Source organism: Arvicola amphibius, chromosome 1 (assembly GCF_903992535.2).
Source record: "Arvicola amphibius chromosome 1, mArvAmp1.2, whole genome shotgun sequence".
In the NCBI taxonomy this organism is placed as follows: domain Eukaryota; kingdom Metazoa; phylum Chordata; class Mammalia; order Rodentia; family Cricetidae; genus Arvicola; species Arvicola amphibius.
This window is the reverse complement of record NC_052047.1, coordinates 3,781,732-3,799,487: the sequence shown is the minus strand read 5'-3', so window position 1 is coordinate 3,799,487 and position 17,756 is coordinate 3,781,732. Positions and strand designations below refer to the sequence as shown.

Sequence of the window (17,756 nt, the reverse complement as noted above, 5' to 3'; positions counted from 1 at the left end):
TCACAGCCCCACAAATATGCTTTGCTGTGTGGAAAATACTGATTATATTTGAAGAAAAGAATAAGCATAAAAATCATTTCTTCTATGAATTGTCTTCTGTGTGAATTAGAAGTTAGTCTGCAGTGAGATGCCTGGTATGTCTGTTTACAGTCTGTCCTCTTTGCCTTCCCTAAAGGCCAAGATCTGGATGCTTTCTAAACCTTCTAGTACTTGGTTTTTGTCCATGTAGATGACACATCTTAACCCAGAACAGCACAGACAAGGCAGATGGTGTAGACACTGTTACAGGAGACTTGTAGACATAGTTCCAAAAAACCTATGTGGAAATGTTCTTGGAAAATGCAGACATAAAGAAGAGCCTTATTAGCTGTTACTTCATATTCTTTTTAGAAATTGTGAAATGTTCTTTTTTTTCTCATTTTTTTATTAAAAATTTCCATCTCCTCCCCTCCTCCTCCACCTTTCCTCCCCTCCCTTCCACCCATACCCCCACTCCGCCCCTCTCCAAGCCAAAGAGCCATCAGAGTTCCCTTCACTATGTTAAGTCCAAGGTCCTCCCAGCTCCCCCTAAGTCCAGGAAGGTGAGCAACCAAACTGACAAGGCTCACAGTGAGCCCGTCCATGCTGTAGAGTTCATGCTCATTGCCGTTGTCCTTGGTTTCTCAGTCCTCCTCCACCGTCAGCCACATTCAGAGAGTCCGGTTTGGTCCCCTGTTCCATCAGTCCCATTCCAACTGGACTTGGTGGTCTCCCGTTAGATCTGTCCCACCGTCTCAATGGGTAAACACACTCCTCATCGTCCTGACTTCCTTGCTCATGATCTCCCTCCTTTTGCTCCTCATCAGGACCTTGGGAGCTCAATCCGGTGCTTCTATGTGGGGCTCTGTCATTTTCTCCATCCAATGCCAGGTGAAGGTTCTATGGTGATATGCAAGATATTCATGAGTATGGAAATAGGATCTGGACATTTCTGGCACCCTCTCCTCAGCTGCCCAAGGAACTAGCTGGGGGCGTCTTCCTGGACACCTGGGAACCCCTCTAGAGTCAAGTCTCTGCCAACCCTAGAATAGCTCCCTTAATTAGGATATATAATTCCTTGTTCCCATATCCACCCTTCCTATATCCCAACCATCCTATTTCCCCAAGCTCTTCCCATCCTCCACTTCCCACTTTTCTCTCCCCATCCCCCCATCCCCCCATCCCACCCCACCCCCATGTTCCCATTTTTTGTCCGGCAATCTTGTCTACTTCCAATATCCAGGAGGATAACTATATGTTTTTCTTTGGATTCACCTTCTTATATAGCTTCTCTAGGATTTTTTTTACAAATTATAGGCTCAATGTCCTTTATTTATGGCTAGAAACCAATTATGAGTGAGTACATCCCATGTTCATCTTTTTGGGCCTGGGTTACCTCACTCAGGATGGTGTTTTCTATTTCCATCCATTTGCATGCAAAATTCAAGATGTCATTGTTTTTTACCGCTGAGTAGTACTCTAATATGTATATATTCCACACTTTCTTCATCCATTCTTCCACTGAAGGGCATCTAGGTTGTTTCCAGGTTCTGGCTATTACAAATAATGCTGCTATAAACATAGTTGAACAAATGCTTTTGTAATATGATTGGGCATCTCTTGGGTAAATTCCCAACAGTGGGATTGCTGGGTCCTGGGGTAGGTTGATCCCAAATTTCCTGAGAAACCTCCACACTGCATTCTAAAGCGGTTGCACAAGTTTGCATTCCCACCAGCAATGGATGAATGTACCCCTTACTCCACAACCTCTCCAGCAAAGGCTATCATTCGTGTTTTTGATTTTAGCCAATCTGACAGGTGTAAGATGGTATCTCAATGTTGTTTTGATTTGCATTTCCCTGATTGCTAAGGAGGTTGAGCATGCCCTTAAGTGTCTTTTGGCCATTCGAACTTCTTCTGTTGAGAATTCTCTGTTCAGTTCAGTGCCGCATTTTTAATTGGGTTAATTAGCATTTTAAAGTCTAGTCTCTTGAGTTCCTTATATATTTTGGAGATCAGACCTTTGTCTGTTGCGGGGTTGGTGAAGATCTTTTCCCAGTCAGTAGGTTGCCTTTTTGTCTTAGTGACAGTGTCCTTTGCTTTACAGAAGCTGCTCAGCTTCAGGAGGTCCCATTTATTCAATGTTACCCTTAATGTCTGTGCTGCTGGGGCTGTACGTAGGAAGCGGTCTCCTGTGCCCAAATGTTGTAGAGTACTTCCCACTTTCTCCTCTAACAGGTTCAGTGTGTTCAGATTGATATTGAGGTCTTTAATCCATTTGGACTTGAGTTTTGTGCATGGTGATAGACACGGATCTACTTTCATTCTTCTACAGGTTGACATCCAGTTATGCCAGCACCATTTGTTGAAGATGCTTTCTTTCTTCCATTGTGTGCTTTTAGCTCCTTTATCAAAAATCAGGTGTTCATAGGTTTGTGGGTTAAGATCTGGGTCTTCTATTTGATTCCATTGGTCGACTTCTCTATTTTTATGCCAATACCAAGCTGTTTTCAATACTGTAGCTCTGTAATAGAGTTTGAAGTCAGGGATGGTAATGCCTCCAGAAGTTCCTTTATTGTATAAGATGTGAAATGTTCTTAATTTGTATTTTTTACATTCTCTCTTTCAGTATTGTATAAGAAGCTGAACTGTGTGACAATGGTCTTTGTGTGTGGTTTATTCCAGTCTTCCTGATAAATGGTTGATAGTTTTGGTTTGTGTGCTGGTTAGTTTTTTGCCTACTTGACACCAGCCAGGGTCATGTTGGGAAAAGGAACCTTAGTTAAGAAAATGCATCTATCAGGTTGATGTGTAGGCAAGTCCGTGGGATATTTTATTGATTAATACTGGATGTGGGAAGGGCAAGGCCACTGGAAGTACTGCCACCTCTGGGCAGGTGTTTCTGAGTTGTATATAAAGCAGGTGGAACAAACCAGTAAGGATTGTTCTCCTCCTCTGTGGTCATAGATTCCATCCCTGCCTCCAAGATCCTACCTTGAATTCCTGTATGACTTTCCTCAGAAATGGACGTGACTTGGATATGTAAGCCAGATCAGTCCCACTCTCCCTAAGTTGCTCTTGGTCATGACATTTATCACAGCCAAAAAAACCTAAATAGGACAATTTGAAACACTTCCATAACATTATCTATGCAATTAAGCTATTAAATTATTATCAGGGTCAATATCAATATTTTCTTCATCAGTAATGTTTAGGAGGCCAGAGATGATTCTTATATTTGGATCCAATATTGTCCTTGTCCTTTGTCCAACTTATATCAAGGAACTGGGTTTGAATTTTGTCATATTTGAGCTCCCTTGGCTCAACAGCAGTATAGGGGTGAGGTGGCAGTCAAACATTAAGAAGGCACTGAATAGATCATCAGACATGTCATGAAAATGGTTCAGTTTGCAATGTGAACTCTGTACTTGATGGTATGACAAATGTTTGCTTTTATAATATACAGATTTTCCTTGGAAATAAAAAATGAAACACATTTCCCCCTAAAAAAAAAAAAAAAAAAAAAGAAGGCACTGAAAGAAATATTTGCATACAGACATTTATGCTGTGCATACTTACATGCATATTTAAAATCATTTGCCCAAAGTTCATGTGAAGACTGATGTTCATTGGAGCACTATACACAATAACAAAGTTAAGGGATCTAAACGGTAAAGAAGATGTGACACAGAATGCTGCTTATCTTCAAAATGGGAATTTGTAGCAACATGGATAGAATTGAAGATCTGAGGAACATCATGCAAAGTAAAACAGTCCAAACTCAGAAAGGCAAATGTGTTTCACTGACATGCGGATTGTAAAGGAATTGACCTCCCAGCAGCATAGTGTACATTGTCAGGGCAGTGAGGAGTGAGGAGACACATGTGGGTGAAGAATATAAAATCTGTTAAATGGGAGAAATCAGATGCTTTTTCTTTGAGATAAATTTCACAGCACATTCAATGTAGCAAATATTACTACACATTTCAAGGTTCCTGAGAATACATTTCTAATATGTTACCATGAAAATGAGGCATATTTGTAGTGATGGACATCACCCTATTTAGTTTGATATAATTATTTCATAAAATTGGTCATGAATCATATTAGTTTTACACCTAAATGTGTAGTTATAGATTGTCAATTTACCATCATAACCTCTAAAATGTCAGATTAGAAAGTAGATGCAGTATATATGGTTAAGTATAGCTAGGACCATAAAGTTCCCTTCCTAAATTCTTGGTTTTGTTGATAAAAACAGGATGGAACTTGAGGACAATTTATTGGAGACAGTGGTGGGGAATGCCCTGAGCACCGGGGAATGGGTGTGTGTGGGAATGGAAGAGTGGAGAGAAAGCTGTGCATTTAGTAGAGTGGAGCCTTGGAAGCAAGACTGGCTCATTAGGAGAAGAGCAGAAACCCAGGTTCTTCACTCTATGGTTGGCCATGGAGTGCTCTCGTCAGGTCCTCTGCTGTTGTTTGGTTCTTTGAGTGTGGTCCGTGGTTGTGACCTGACAGGTCAAGAATTTTTCATGTAACCCAGGCTGGCTTTAGTTCCAGGTCCCCTTCTTTTTTTGGTGACTCGGTGCCCAAGTTCTCCACTGTATTGTTGGTCACGTGGTGCTCAGGTCCTCTGCTCTATGTTTGTACCTTTGAAGTAGGGCCACAGTTATGACCCGACAGACCCAGACCTTGTCATGTAGCCCAGGCTGGCCTCAGGCTGCAGCAATCCTCATACCTCTGACTCCCAAGTTCCAGGAGTTTGGAGGTCTTGTTTCCTGCTCTTCTCAGAGTCTTACCCATTCTTAGCTTGTCTTTTTCTTTTCCATCCTCTTCCTTTAATGTGGCCTTTTGTAGGTTGTAAAATGGATTTTCCTTTGATGTCGGAGGAAACTTGTCTCTAATAAGGTCCCCCTCATCTGCTCTGATATCTAACCACCCCTGTGTACCTAGATAAAGAGTCACTGACTTCTGACTTCAGTTGAAAAGGTGTAGCAGGCTGCTAGGCCCAGTCATGCCGTCTGTTTTAGAGGAACCTGACGTGTGTGTCCAGGAAACAGGTAACTGCAGAGGGCCTTTTACTTCCCCTTCCTTCTGCTTACCATCCCCTATCACATGATCACAGATTATTTCTTCATAAATAAGCATGACTGGATTCCTTCTTTGAGCTCTTTGGAAGCCATGCAGCAAGTTGGTTGGCCTATTTTAGAGATGATTATTAGGGCTTTAAAGATGTTTCTACAGGTCGTGTCTGTAGGAAGCCGCTGAGTGGGGATTTTTCCACTGTTTCATGTTTTCCTTCTTACTCTTCTTTAAATTTAATGCAGCCAACTGAGTATGAAAACTTCTTGGAACTTTATTTATTTTTAGGTTTCTCTCTTTATTAGCACGATGCTTATAATTCTTTTTTAGTTAAATTGAAGTTGGGTTGGGCTGCCATGAGTAAATCCAGCAGATTCAGTGGATTTAAAAGCAATGTGTCTCCACAGTGCAGTGTGAGAGTCTGAGGTAAGGATTCCCTCACAGGCTCTTCCTGTTAGGCCACCTTCTCTCTCGTGGCAGACATTGCAATGCTGTTTCTTCCCATGATGAGGTGATGAAGACCCAGATGACATCCTGGGGCTCCACTCTCATGATTTCATCTACAACCAGTTAACCCTAAATTGCATACTCTGGTATTGTTATATTAAGGGTCATTATCAAATTGTTGGGTTTTAGAGGACAAACTTCCACTAATAGCTACTGTTATGGAGACAGAGAGGGGAATAACTCATGGAACTCATACTCCCTGACATTTTAAACCAGAACAGTTCTACATTTTCCTTCTTCCTTTTTAAATAATTATTTTTTGTGTGTGCATGAGTGTTTTCCTACATCTATGTCTGTACCATGTGTGTGCCCTGAGACCTGTGGCTATCAGAAAGAAGCACCAGATTCTGTCTTAGTTTGGGTTACCACTATTCTGAATAAACACATGATGAAAGGCAAGTTAGGGAGGAAAGGGTTTATTCAGCCAACATTCCCACACTGTCATCCATCACTGAAGGAAGCCAGAACAGGAGGAACCCAACTAGGCAGGGATCTGCAGAGGCCATGATGGGTTCTGCTTACTGTATTGCTCGGCCTTTCTTAGAACCTCAGGGATGTACCACCCACAATGAGCTGGGCCCTCTCCCAACCATTAGTAATTAAGAAAATGACTTACAGCTGGATCTTATGGAGGCATTTTCTCAATTGAGGTTTCCCCCTTTCAGATTAGCCCAGCTTGTGTCAAATTGACATAAAACTAGCTGGCATGGAATCCCTTTGAACTCGAATGACAGAGGACTGTGATCGGCCATGTGGGTGCTGCCAACCAAATCTGGGTCCCTTGCAAGAGCAAACCACCTTCTTTACTGCTGAACCATCTCTCCAGTCCTGCTTTTTTTTAAATTAAAGAACAGATCTGTGTAACATTATTTAATCTACATAGCAAGGTGTATTGGAAAGAAACCATCCTAATGTTGAATTTACTGTTGCTTTTGCCTCCGTTCTCTCCTGGCAGAGCCGGCCTGCTCTTCTTGCTCACAGTCTTCCTGTGTCTCACAAGCGTGTCTGCCGGAGAGCTCTTTGTGATTGACAGGAATCGTTTTCTGTGAGTAATCCCTGCTCCAGAAGCAGGCATCAGGGGATAGCAATCAAATTAATTACATTCATTATTGGGCCTAGAATGTTAGCTCATGAATTACCAGTAATTTCTCCTTTTCCTATTTAGTTGAAAATAAACAATTTATGAAATTTTGTGTTTATCATGTAGTATCATAATTTTTGAAGTATGCAAAGAGATTCCTAATATTATTAAAAAATAGGTGGGAAATCAAGAGCAGAGGGTTCTGCTGCTCAGAGAAAAACTTCAAAATTGAGGTGAGACCACTAGATCTCATTGCTGCAGATAACACAGTAGTAAGGAACTGATGAAAATCACAGGATATTCATGATGCCCCCAAAGAAGGATATCAGGGATTTCATAGAGCTTAAGTGTAGTGAGTTAAGCAGCACATTGGAGCTGGAGAGACACAGCTGCACAAGAATCTCTGTCCTCATGATGCAGGGCTGGAAAGAGCCAGGCAGCAGCTGCATATGACAGAGCTGTTTATGTCCCGTGTTTTCAAGCATGGAAGAACCTTTTCCTGATGGCCTGTGCTTAGGATTCCCTGCTCTCAAAGATGGCCAAGATAGGTATGGTCCCAAGTACATGCTATGGAGAGGAGTCATCAGAGAGGAGATGAGGGTCTTGCTCAGCTGGTAGAGCGCTGACTTTGTGTGCATGAAATCCTGTGTTAGAGTCACAGTACCACAAAACCCCAAGCATGGCTGTATTTCTGTAATCCCAGCATTTGGGGCTGGGTAGAAATAGGAAGTTGGTCATTTTTGGGTACATATAGAATTAAATGCAGGTGAGCATGTATCATAAAAATCAGAGATGCTGAAGGCACCTGAAGGGTAAAAGCTTGGGGATTTGGAAGAACCAGGAAAGGGAACGGTTACGTTTGACATCTGGTAGTGATTCGTGATTGTAAAGAGAGATTATTGGAGGAATACATCTGTTCTAAAGTGAGGGTAGCAGAAGAGAAGGATGTGGTGTCCTGAAGCTGCACTGTGACCTCAGAGTGACAGTGTCACCTTCTTCATAAGAACTGGAGGGACAGAAGTCTCCATGATCATGGTCTGAGGTGAGGTATGAATGAGCTGCTCCTCAGGGAGACAGCTTCAGAGGGGCAGAGACTCTGGAGAGAGTGGGCACATTGGGCTGTTTCCCTGGAGGGGCTGTTGTGTGCCCAGAGTGGACAAAAGAGGGGAGAGTTCTGTGATAGGGAGAACAGTAGTGAGAATGTCATAAGGATGATGACCTAGAGTGGCTGGTCCCTAAGATGGGGACATGTGTGGGAGTCAGCCTGGAGGATAGGGGACTGTGTTGTTAGGCTGCCTGTGGTAGCAGAAGTCAGTGTAGCCAGCAACTCACCTGTGCCTTCTGGACTAATCTAAGGATGTATAATGTGATCTTTGTCTCTGTAGACATGAGCACACCAGTGGATACTACAGAGTGTCACCATATTTCCTTGGGAAATTGCTCGGTGAGCTGGTACCCAGGAGGTTATTCCCAAGTGTTATATTTACTGGTATAGTATTCAGCATAGCAGGTAAGTGACAAAGCAAGAGAATGCATCTTTACTCTTGGGGAGAGTGTTTTGTTTTGTACAGCTGTGGCGAGTCTGAAGTAGAAGAGCAGAAGTAGAAAAGCTCATCTCCACTGTGTGCCAGTGAAACAGAAGTTCAGTGGGAGAAAAGTCTCTAAGACTTGATCACAAAACACTACAAAAGATGTTCATGAAACTGTGCTTTTGCTAGAGATTTTGTGCACTATTAATGAATGTGGAAATAGCATACACATTTGAGACAGTGTTAATGGAGCAAGGTCAATTATTAGATATCTATCCATGCATATTATAAAATGTTTATTTTTCTTTATTTGTGTATTTGCCTGATTGTGTGTGTATGTGTGTGTGTCTGTCTGTCTCTCTGTCTGTCTTTCTGTGTATCTGTCCTGTGTGTGCACTGAGTGGATGTAGTGCAGTGCCTGGGAGGCCAGAAGAGGACATCAGAACCCCTGGAACTGTAGTTACAGAATGTGAGCCACTGTGTAGGTGCTGGCAACAGAATCCAGGGCCTCTGCAATAGTAGCACATGCTTTTAATCAGTGAGCCATTTTCTTAGCTCAGCTGTATATTTTCTCTGTGTTTCTGCATATGTCTCTGTATATGCTTTAAAATATAGAAATGAGGATAATATCTCATATATATATATGTGTGTGTGTGTGTGTGTGTGTGTGTGTGTGTGTAAAAGAACTTAAATGCACACAGTGTATTATGCTACCTAATCTTACAAAGAAAGAGGATACTGAATTTGAGGTTTGTTGAAATTAAATAATATAAATGTTATTTGATATATGTGCACGGATTCATTTGTGTATTATGGTTAAACTTTATCCTAGACTAAGTGATGAGAGTTTACATACTTTTCACACACACACACACACACACACACACAAGCAGAGAGCGAGAGAGAGAGAGAGAGAGAGAGAGAGCGAGAGAGAGAGAGAGAGAAGCACTAATAAAGCTTAGACTTTGTTTTATAACAGATTTACCATTCAGAGCCAGTCATTTAGGCCATGGACAAATTACTTGTTCTGTAAGCCAGACAACCTGAATTTGATCCTCAGAATCACAATGGAAAAGAGAATCACTCCAGAAAGTTGTCCTTAAACTCCACCTGCACACATGGCTCATGCACACCATGGCACATGCACACCATGGCACATGCACACCACGGCACATGCACATCATACCACATGCACACCATGACTCATGCACACTATGGCACATGCACATCATATCACATGCATACCCATACACACATGTGTACCATACCCACCTTTATATTCATAATATTAACGTTGAAAACAATTAGGCATTGAACTCAGCTCCCCCAGACTCTGTGTCCTTGTGACTATTATAAAACACAGGACTATGTATGTCTTATAACATTAGCACTATAAAGATTACAAATCAGTTTTGGAACCCATCGCCTTCCTCCAAAGCAGTTATATGGTGATTTTCTAGGAAAACTAAAGTTGCAGGCACCCTCCCATCCTCTCAATATTAAAATCACTGCACGGTTGTTTAACCCTTGCCTTGGTAGGTTTCTAGAGCTGTGACAAACACCATGACCAGAATCAACTTGTGGAGGAAAGGGTTTATTTCATTTTACAGTTCAATGTACTCTAAGAAGGAAAGTCAGGGCGGGAACTCAGGGCAGGAACCTGGGGGCAGGGAGTGAAGCAGAGTCCATGGAGGAGTGCTGCTTACTGGCTCCTAATGGCTTCCCCAGCCTGCCTTCTTATAGAATCCAGGACCTCCTGCCCAGGGATGGCATCATCCACAGTTGTCTAAAACTTCCCACTAAATCATCCATCAAGAAAATGTCCCCAAAGGCTTGCCTACAGGCCACTCTAAAGGAAGCATTTTCTTAGTGAGGTTCCCTCTTGCCATATAACCCTAGCTTATGTTAAATTTACAAAACAACGAGCTGGCACAGCCCTGATCCCAGTTTCATTACTACTGCAGTTATAATGAGCACAGGGGAATGTGAACATGAACATATTGCATTGCTGATTCCCCTGTGAGAGGATGTGATACAATTTTAGCCAGCTGTGTTGCCTGTAGCTCTCCATGTCAGGATCCTGTAAACTGCTCATAATTGTGTATAGAGGAGAACAGCTGATGTATGGAAATATATTTTGTGTCAGGTGTAAAAATAAAGCCATGTGATGGAGTTGGAGAGAGGCTCATTGGTTAAGAGCACATGCTGCTCCTCCAAAGACCTCAAATTTTGTTTCCAGCATCTACATGATCAGGACACAGTTAGAGACGCAGAGAAGTTGGGTGACCGAGAAACTGCATTGTTTGAAATATGTACAATCTTTTGACTTAGGTGATGAACTGACCCTACTTTTTTTCTTTCTAAGGAGTAAACACAGATGTGAAGGGTTTCTTCACTATGATATTTACTGTCATGATCTTGGCTTACTCGGCCAGCTCACTGCCACTGTGTTTCAAAGCAGGGGAGAATGCAGTGGCTGTCCCAACTCTATTTGTGACCCTCTACTTTGTGTTCATGCTGGTGAGTGTGAATTGTGTTTTTCTTTTATATATTTTTTAATTTACTATTTTAAAAAAGATCTTTTTCAGTTTATTTCCCTATCCCAGTTCCCACTCCTGTTCTCCTGCTTCTCCCATCTTCCCCCACCCCACCCTATCCACTCCTCAGAGAGGGTAAGGCTTCCCATGCAGAGTCAAAAAAGTCTGACACATCACTTTGAGGTAGGACCAAGACTATTCCTCCCTATATTTAGGCTGTACAAGGTATCCCTCCAAAAAGAATGGGCTCCACTAAGCCATTTCAAGCACTAGGGATAAATGCTGGTCCCACTGCCAGTGGCTCCACAGATTTTCCAAGCCACATAACTGTCATTTACATCCAGAAGGCCTAGTTTGGACCTATGCAGGTTCTCCACTATCAGTCCAGAGTCAGTGAACTCCCACTAGCTCAGGTCCGCTGTTTCTGTGGGTATCTCTGTCATGGTCTTGACTCCTTTGCTCATATTATTGCTCCTCCCTCTCTTCAACTGGTCTTCAGAAGCTCAGCCCAGTGCTTAGCTATGGATCTCTGTATCTGCTTCCATCAGTTGCTGGATGAAGGTTCTAGAATAACAATTAGGTAGTAATCACTCTGATTACAGGAGAAGGCCAGTTCAGGTACCCTCTCCACTATTGCTTGGAGTCTTAGCTGGGGTCATGGATTCCTGGGAATTTCCCCAGTACCAGGTTTCTCTCTAACCCCATGATGGCTCCCTCAATCAAGATATCTCTTTCATGGCTCTCCCGCTCTGTCCTTCCTTCAACTCAACCATCCCATCCCCTAATGTTCTTCTCCTCCTTCCCCTTCTTCCACCCCACTCTGCCCTCTCTTCTCCCCTGCCATGCTCCCAATTTTCTCAGAAGATCTTGTCTATTTCCCCTTCCCAGGGGGATCCACATATGTCACTCTTAGGATTCTTCCTGTTACTTAGCTTTTCTTGGGATTTTGAACTATAGGCTGGTTATCCTTTGCTTTATGTATAATATCTACTTGTGAGTGAGTACATACTGTATTTGTCTTTTGGGGTCTCAGTTACCTTAGTCAGGATTTTTTTTAATAGTTCCATCCATTTGCATGCAAAGTTCAGGATGTCACTTTTTTAAATGTAGAGTAGTACTCCATTGTGTAAATATATCACATCTTCTTCATCCATTCTTCAGTTGAGAGACAGTTAGGTTGTTTCCAGATTCTGACTATTACAAATAATACTGATATGAATAAGGTTGAGCAAATGTCTTTGGGTATATACCTAAGAGTGGCATTGCTGGGTCTTGAGGTAGAATGATTCCCGATTTTCTAAGAAACAGCCATACTGATTTCTAAAGTGACTGTACAAGTTTGTACTCTCACCCACAATATAGGAGTATTCCACTTCTCATCCTCTCCAGCATAAGCTATCATCGGTATTTTTGATGTCAGTCATTCTGACTGATGTAAGATAATATCTCAGAGTCATTTTGATTTGTATTTCCCTGATGGCTAAGGGTACTGAACAATTTCTTAAGTGTCTTTTGGCCATTTGCAATTTTTCTATTGAGAATTTTCTATTTAGAACTCTACCCTCATTTTTGTATTGGATTGTTTGGTATTTGGATGTCTAGTTCCTTGTGATTTTTTAAAATATATTTTGGAGATCAGACCGCTATCTGATGTGGGGTGAGTGAAGATCTTTTCCCACCTTGTAGGCTGCCATTTTGTTTTGTTGACTGTGTTATTTGCCTTATAGAAGCTTCTCAGTTTCAAGATGTGTCATTTATTAATTGTTGCTTTCAGTGATTGTGCTACTAGGGTTACATTTAGAAAGTGGTCTCGTGTGCTCATGGATTCAAGTCTATTTCCCACTTTCTCTTCAATAAGGTTCAGTGTGGCTGGATCTATGTTGAGGTCTTTGACCCATTTGGAATTGAGTTTTGTGCATGGAAATAGATATTGATCTATTTGCATTCTTCTATGTGTTGACATCCAGTTATGCCAGCACCATTTGTTGAAAATTCTTTCTTTTTTCCATTGTATGTTAGCTTCTTTGTCAAGAAGCACGTGTTCAAAGGTGTGAGGATTAATATCATGGTCTTCAATTCTATTCCATTGGTCCCACTCTCTGTTTTTATGCCAATATCAAGTTGTTTTCATTACTATAGATCTATGTTAGACCTTGAAGTCAGGGATGGTGATGCCTCCAGAAGTTTCTTTATTGTACAGAATTGTTTGGCTATCCTGGGTTTTTGTTTTTCCATATGAAGTTGAATATTGTTCTTTCAAGATCTGTGAAGAATTGTGTTGGGGTTTTGATGGGGATTGTACTGAGTCTGTAAATTCCTTTTGGTAAGATTGCCACTTTTATTATATTAATCCTACTTATCTAAGAGCATGGGAGATTTTGCCATTTTCTGATGTCTTCTTCAATTTCTTCCTTCAAGGACTTAAAGTTCTTGTCATGTAGATCTTTAACATGTTTTGTTAATGTTACCCCAAGATTTATTTTTTTTGTGGTTAATGTGAATGGTGATATTTCTCTAATTTCTTTCTCAGCTCTTTTATCATTTGCATATAGAAAAACTATTGATTATTTATTTGATCTTGTATTCTGACACATTACTGAAGGTGTTTATCAGCTGCAGGAGTTCCCTAGTAGAATTTTGGGAACATTTTTATATACTATTATATCATCTGCAAGTAGTGAAAGTTTGATTTTTTTCCTTTCCAATTTGTATCCCCTTTTGTTGTCTTACTGCTTTAGTGAGAACTTTGAGTATTATATTGAATAGATATAGAGATAGTTGACAGCCTTGTCTTGTTCCTGATTTTAGTGGGATTACTTTGAGTTTCTCTCCATTTAATTTGATGTTGGCTGCCGGTTTGCTGTATATTGCGTTTAGATTTGTTCTTTGTGTTAATGATCTCTGCAAAACATTTATCATAAAGGGGTGTTGGATTTTGTCAAAGGCTTTTTCAGCATCTAGAGAGATGATTATTTGTTTTTTTCTTTCTGTTTATTTATATGGTGGATTACATTGACAGATTTTCATATGTTGAACCATCCCTGCATCTCTGGGATGAAGCCACCTTGATCATGGTGGATGATTTTTTGATGTGTTTTGGGATTCTGTTTGTTAGTATTTTGTTGAGTATTTTTGCATCAATGTTCATGAGTGAGACTGATCTTTAATTCTCTTTCTTAGATGAGTCTTTGTGTGGTTTTGGTATCAGGGTAATTGTTGCCTTATAAAAAAGTTTGGCAATATTACTTATGTTTCTATTATATGGAACAATTTGAGGAATATAGGTATTAGCTCTTCATTGAAGTTCTGGTAGAATTCTGTGCTGAAACCACTTGGCCCTAAATTTTTTGGTAGGAGACTTTTGATGACTGCTTCTATTTCCTTAGGAGTTATATATCTACTTATATTGTTTATCTGGTCTTTATTTAATTTTGGTATGTGGAACCTAGCCAGAAAATTGCCCATTTATTTTGTATTTTCCAATTTTGTGGAGTACAAGTTTTGAAGTATGACCTAATGATTTTAGAATTCCCCAACATCTGTTTTTATGTCTCTCCCCTTTTTCTGATTTTATTAATTTGGATATTCTGTGCCTTTTGGTTAGCATGGATAAAGATTTGTCTGTCATGTTGATTTCCTCAAAGAATGAACTCTTTGTTTCATTGATTCTTTGAATTGTTTTCTTTGTTTATATTTTATTGATTTCAGCCATTAATTTGACTATTTCTTATTGTCAATTTCTCCTGGGTAAGTGTTGCAGGAGCTCCTTCTGCTCCTTCAGCCAATAGCTGCTGAGATACCAGCCCATTGGGGCGTGGTCTCTCTCTTTAAAAAAAACGCGGCCACTTCCCTCCACTCACTCTCTGGCTTCCGGCTCCGCTTCTGGCGACTAGGCTCCCTTCCTGATTGCTGCAGAGGGCTGTTGTCTGGGACGGTGATCTGTAAGTTTTTCCCCTTCAAATATATAACCATTCTATTGATCATAATCCCAAACTGGTGTGGGATTGTTTGTGACTTACACCTTCAGGTAAGTCTGCTTATTTTGATTTTAGAGCTTTCAGGTGTGCTGTTAACTCACTAGAATGAGATTTCCTCGATTTTCTTTATATAGGCACTTAGTGCTGTCAACTTTTATTTAGCACTGCTTTCATAGTGTCCCATAGGTTTGGGTATGTTGTGCATTTATTTTCGTTGAATTCTAGGAAGTATTTAATTTCTTTCTTTATTTCTTCCTTGACCCAAGGGTAATTCAGTTGAGCATTGTTCAATTTCCATGAGTCTATAGTCTTTCTGCAATTAGTGTTGTTTTTTAGTTCTAACTTTAAGCCATGGAGATCCAATAAGATACATGGGGTCATTCTAATTGTTTTGTATCTGCTGAGGTTTGTTTTGTTACTGAGTATGTAGTCAGTTCTAGAAAAGGTTCCATGAGGTGATAAGAAGAAGATATATTCTTTTGTGTTTGGATGAAATTTTCTATAGATCTCTACTAAATGAGTCCTGACAGCTGTTAGTCCTCTTATTTCTGTTAAGTTTCTGTCTAGCAGTCCCATCCATTGGTGAGAGTTGGGTGTTGAAGCCTCCTACTATTAGTGTGTGGGCTTTGATAGAAGATTTAAACTTTAGTAGTGTTTCTTTTACATATGTCTGTGTTCTTGTATTTGGGGCATAGATGTTCAGAATTGACACTTCATCTTGATAAATTTTTCCTGTGATGATATGAAATGTCTTTCTTCATTTCTTTTGGTTTATTTTAGTTTGAAGTCTATTTTGTTAGATATTAGGATAGCTACACAGACTTATTTTATAGGTCCATTTGGTTGAAATTTTTTTTCCCAACCCTTTACTCTGGGGTAATATCTGTCTTTGAGGTTTAGGTATATTTATTGTATGCAGCAGAAGGATCAATCCTGCTTCTGTTTTTACCCTTTTTATGGGTGAATTGAATCCATTGATGTTAAAAGATATTAATGACCAGTGATTATTAATTCCTATTATTTTTCAGTGGTAATGTTTGTGTGTTTCCCTTCTTTAGGGTTTGCTGGTGTGAGGTGAGAAGTTATCTGTTGCCTGTGTTTCCATGGTGCAATTAATTTCCTTGGGCTGGAGGTTTCCTTCTAGTACTCTCTATAAGTCTGGATTGGTGTATGGGTATCACTTAAATCTGGTTATGTTATGGAATATCTTGTTTTCTCCCTCTTTGGTTATTGAGAGCTTTGCTGGATATAGTAGTCTGGTCTTGTATCCATGGTCTTTTAGTGTTGGCAGCTCATCTGTCCAGGACATCTGGCTTTCAGAGTTTACATTGAGAAGTCGGGTGTACTTCTGATAGGTCTGCTTTTTTTCCTTTGCAGCTGTTAATACTTTTTAAAATTCTATATGTTTAATGTTTTGATTATTATACAATGACTTTTTATCCAGTCAATTTGGTGTTCAGTAAATTTCTTGTACCTTCATAGGCACATCCTTCTTTAGGTTGAGAAAGTTTTCTTCTACCATTTTGTTGAATATATTTTAATTTCCTTTGATCTTGAGTGAGTTATTCCCCTTATATCCCTATTATTCTTAGATTTGTTCTTTTCATTATGTCCCAGATTTCCTGGATGTTTCATGTTAAGGATTTGTTGGCTTTAACATTGTCTTTCACAGATAATCTATTTCCTTTACCGTATCTTCAACTCCTGAGATTATCTCTTGCATCTCTTGTAATCTGTTGGTTATCCTTGCATCTGTAGTTTCTGTTTGTTTGCTCAGATTTCCATTTCCAGAATTCCCTCAGTTTGTGTTTTCTTTACTGTCTCTATTTCAAGTCTTGAACTGTTTAAACTGTTTACTTCACCTGTTTGATTGATTTTTTTCACAGTTTTATCTAAGAGATTTATTGATTTCTTACATTTTATTTTTTCCCTACATTTCCTTAAGGTAATTTTTTATTTCTTCTTTAAAGGTCTCTATCATCTTTATAATGTTATATTTAAGGATGTTTTCTTCTGCTTCTTCTGAGTTAAGACATCCCTGTGTTCCTTTACCACTAGTATGGTTGTTGAATGTATTCTTACATTGGTGCCTACCCATCTCTTCCTTCAAGGGCTCTTTCTTCCTCTGATTGTTGCAGGTGGGGCCTGTGTCTTGGGTGGGCACTCTTCCTCCTCGTGCAGGTGGAGGCCATCTCTTGTAATCACTGATGAGGTTCTTGTGGCTCCTCTCCAGGTGTAGTCAAGGTGAAGGCTCCAGGGGTCATAAATACAGTGGACATGAACGATGGTTGCACGTATGGGGAGGCTACTCAAGGTCTCTGGTGTTTGATGTTTGGGGTGAGGCATGGAACGTGCCTCCAGGGGCTAGGGTCCACAGAATTGGACCCTCCAGCCAGAAACCCAGACACTCAACTCTCCAGGGGCAGTCAGGGTCAAGGCTATAGAAGTCAGTTTAATACCATATCCTTTTATAAGAATTGTTGGTGGAGACTGCCTTCTCATTCCAGGTGCCCACATGTGAATAATCACACAGAAACTACATTAATCAAAACACTTTCTAATAGCTTAGGTGTATTTCTAGCTAACCCTTACATGTTAATTTACACATTTCTAATTATTTGTGAATCACCATGAAGTTATGGTCTACTGTTAAGGTTGTGATTGGCAGACTGCTAAGGCTGATGGACTGGAATGTAGACTAGTTTCTGTAAAGGAAGCCTTGGCATTCTGCTTCTTAGACCTAAAACCCTTTAACATTTTTGGTGTTCCTGTTGGGATGTGGTGATATGCTCTGCCACATGGAGGTATCTTTTCTCAGTAGAGTTTGCTCATCTTGTTCTCTCTGCATCTGGCTAGCATCTCCTTCGATTTTACAAATATATTTTTTGACTTTTGTTTTAAAGTTAAGGCATTCTTAACATGTCTTGGCTGGTGTGTTTTATCAGTCTTTTCAATCCTATGTTTCTCAGCAACTGTTATATGCTTGTTAGCGTTCAAAAAATTCACAATCAGCACAATAGTATAC

General features: G+C 40.3%; 1 protein-coding gene across 1 annotated transcript in view; it reads left to right on the top strand.

Moving 5' to 3' along the window:
• LOC119824803 (ATP-binding cassette sub-family G member 3-like) overlaps positions 1-17,756 on the top strand; it is a 48,443-nt gene that overhangs the window by 24,016 nt on the left and 6,671 nt on the right. Inside the window, exons 11-13 of the mRNA XM_038345284.2 lie at positions 6,563-6,652; positions 8,074-8,198; positions 10,583-10,737. Of these exons, the coding sequence (XP_038201212.2) occupies positions 6,563-6,652; positions 8,074-8,198; positions 10,583-10,737 (370 nt within the window). The remainder of the gene's footprint in view (positions 1-6,562; positions 6,653-8,073; positions 8,199-10,582; positions 10,738-17,756) is intronic.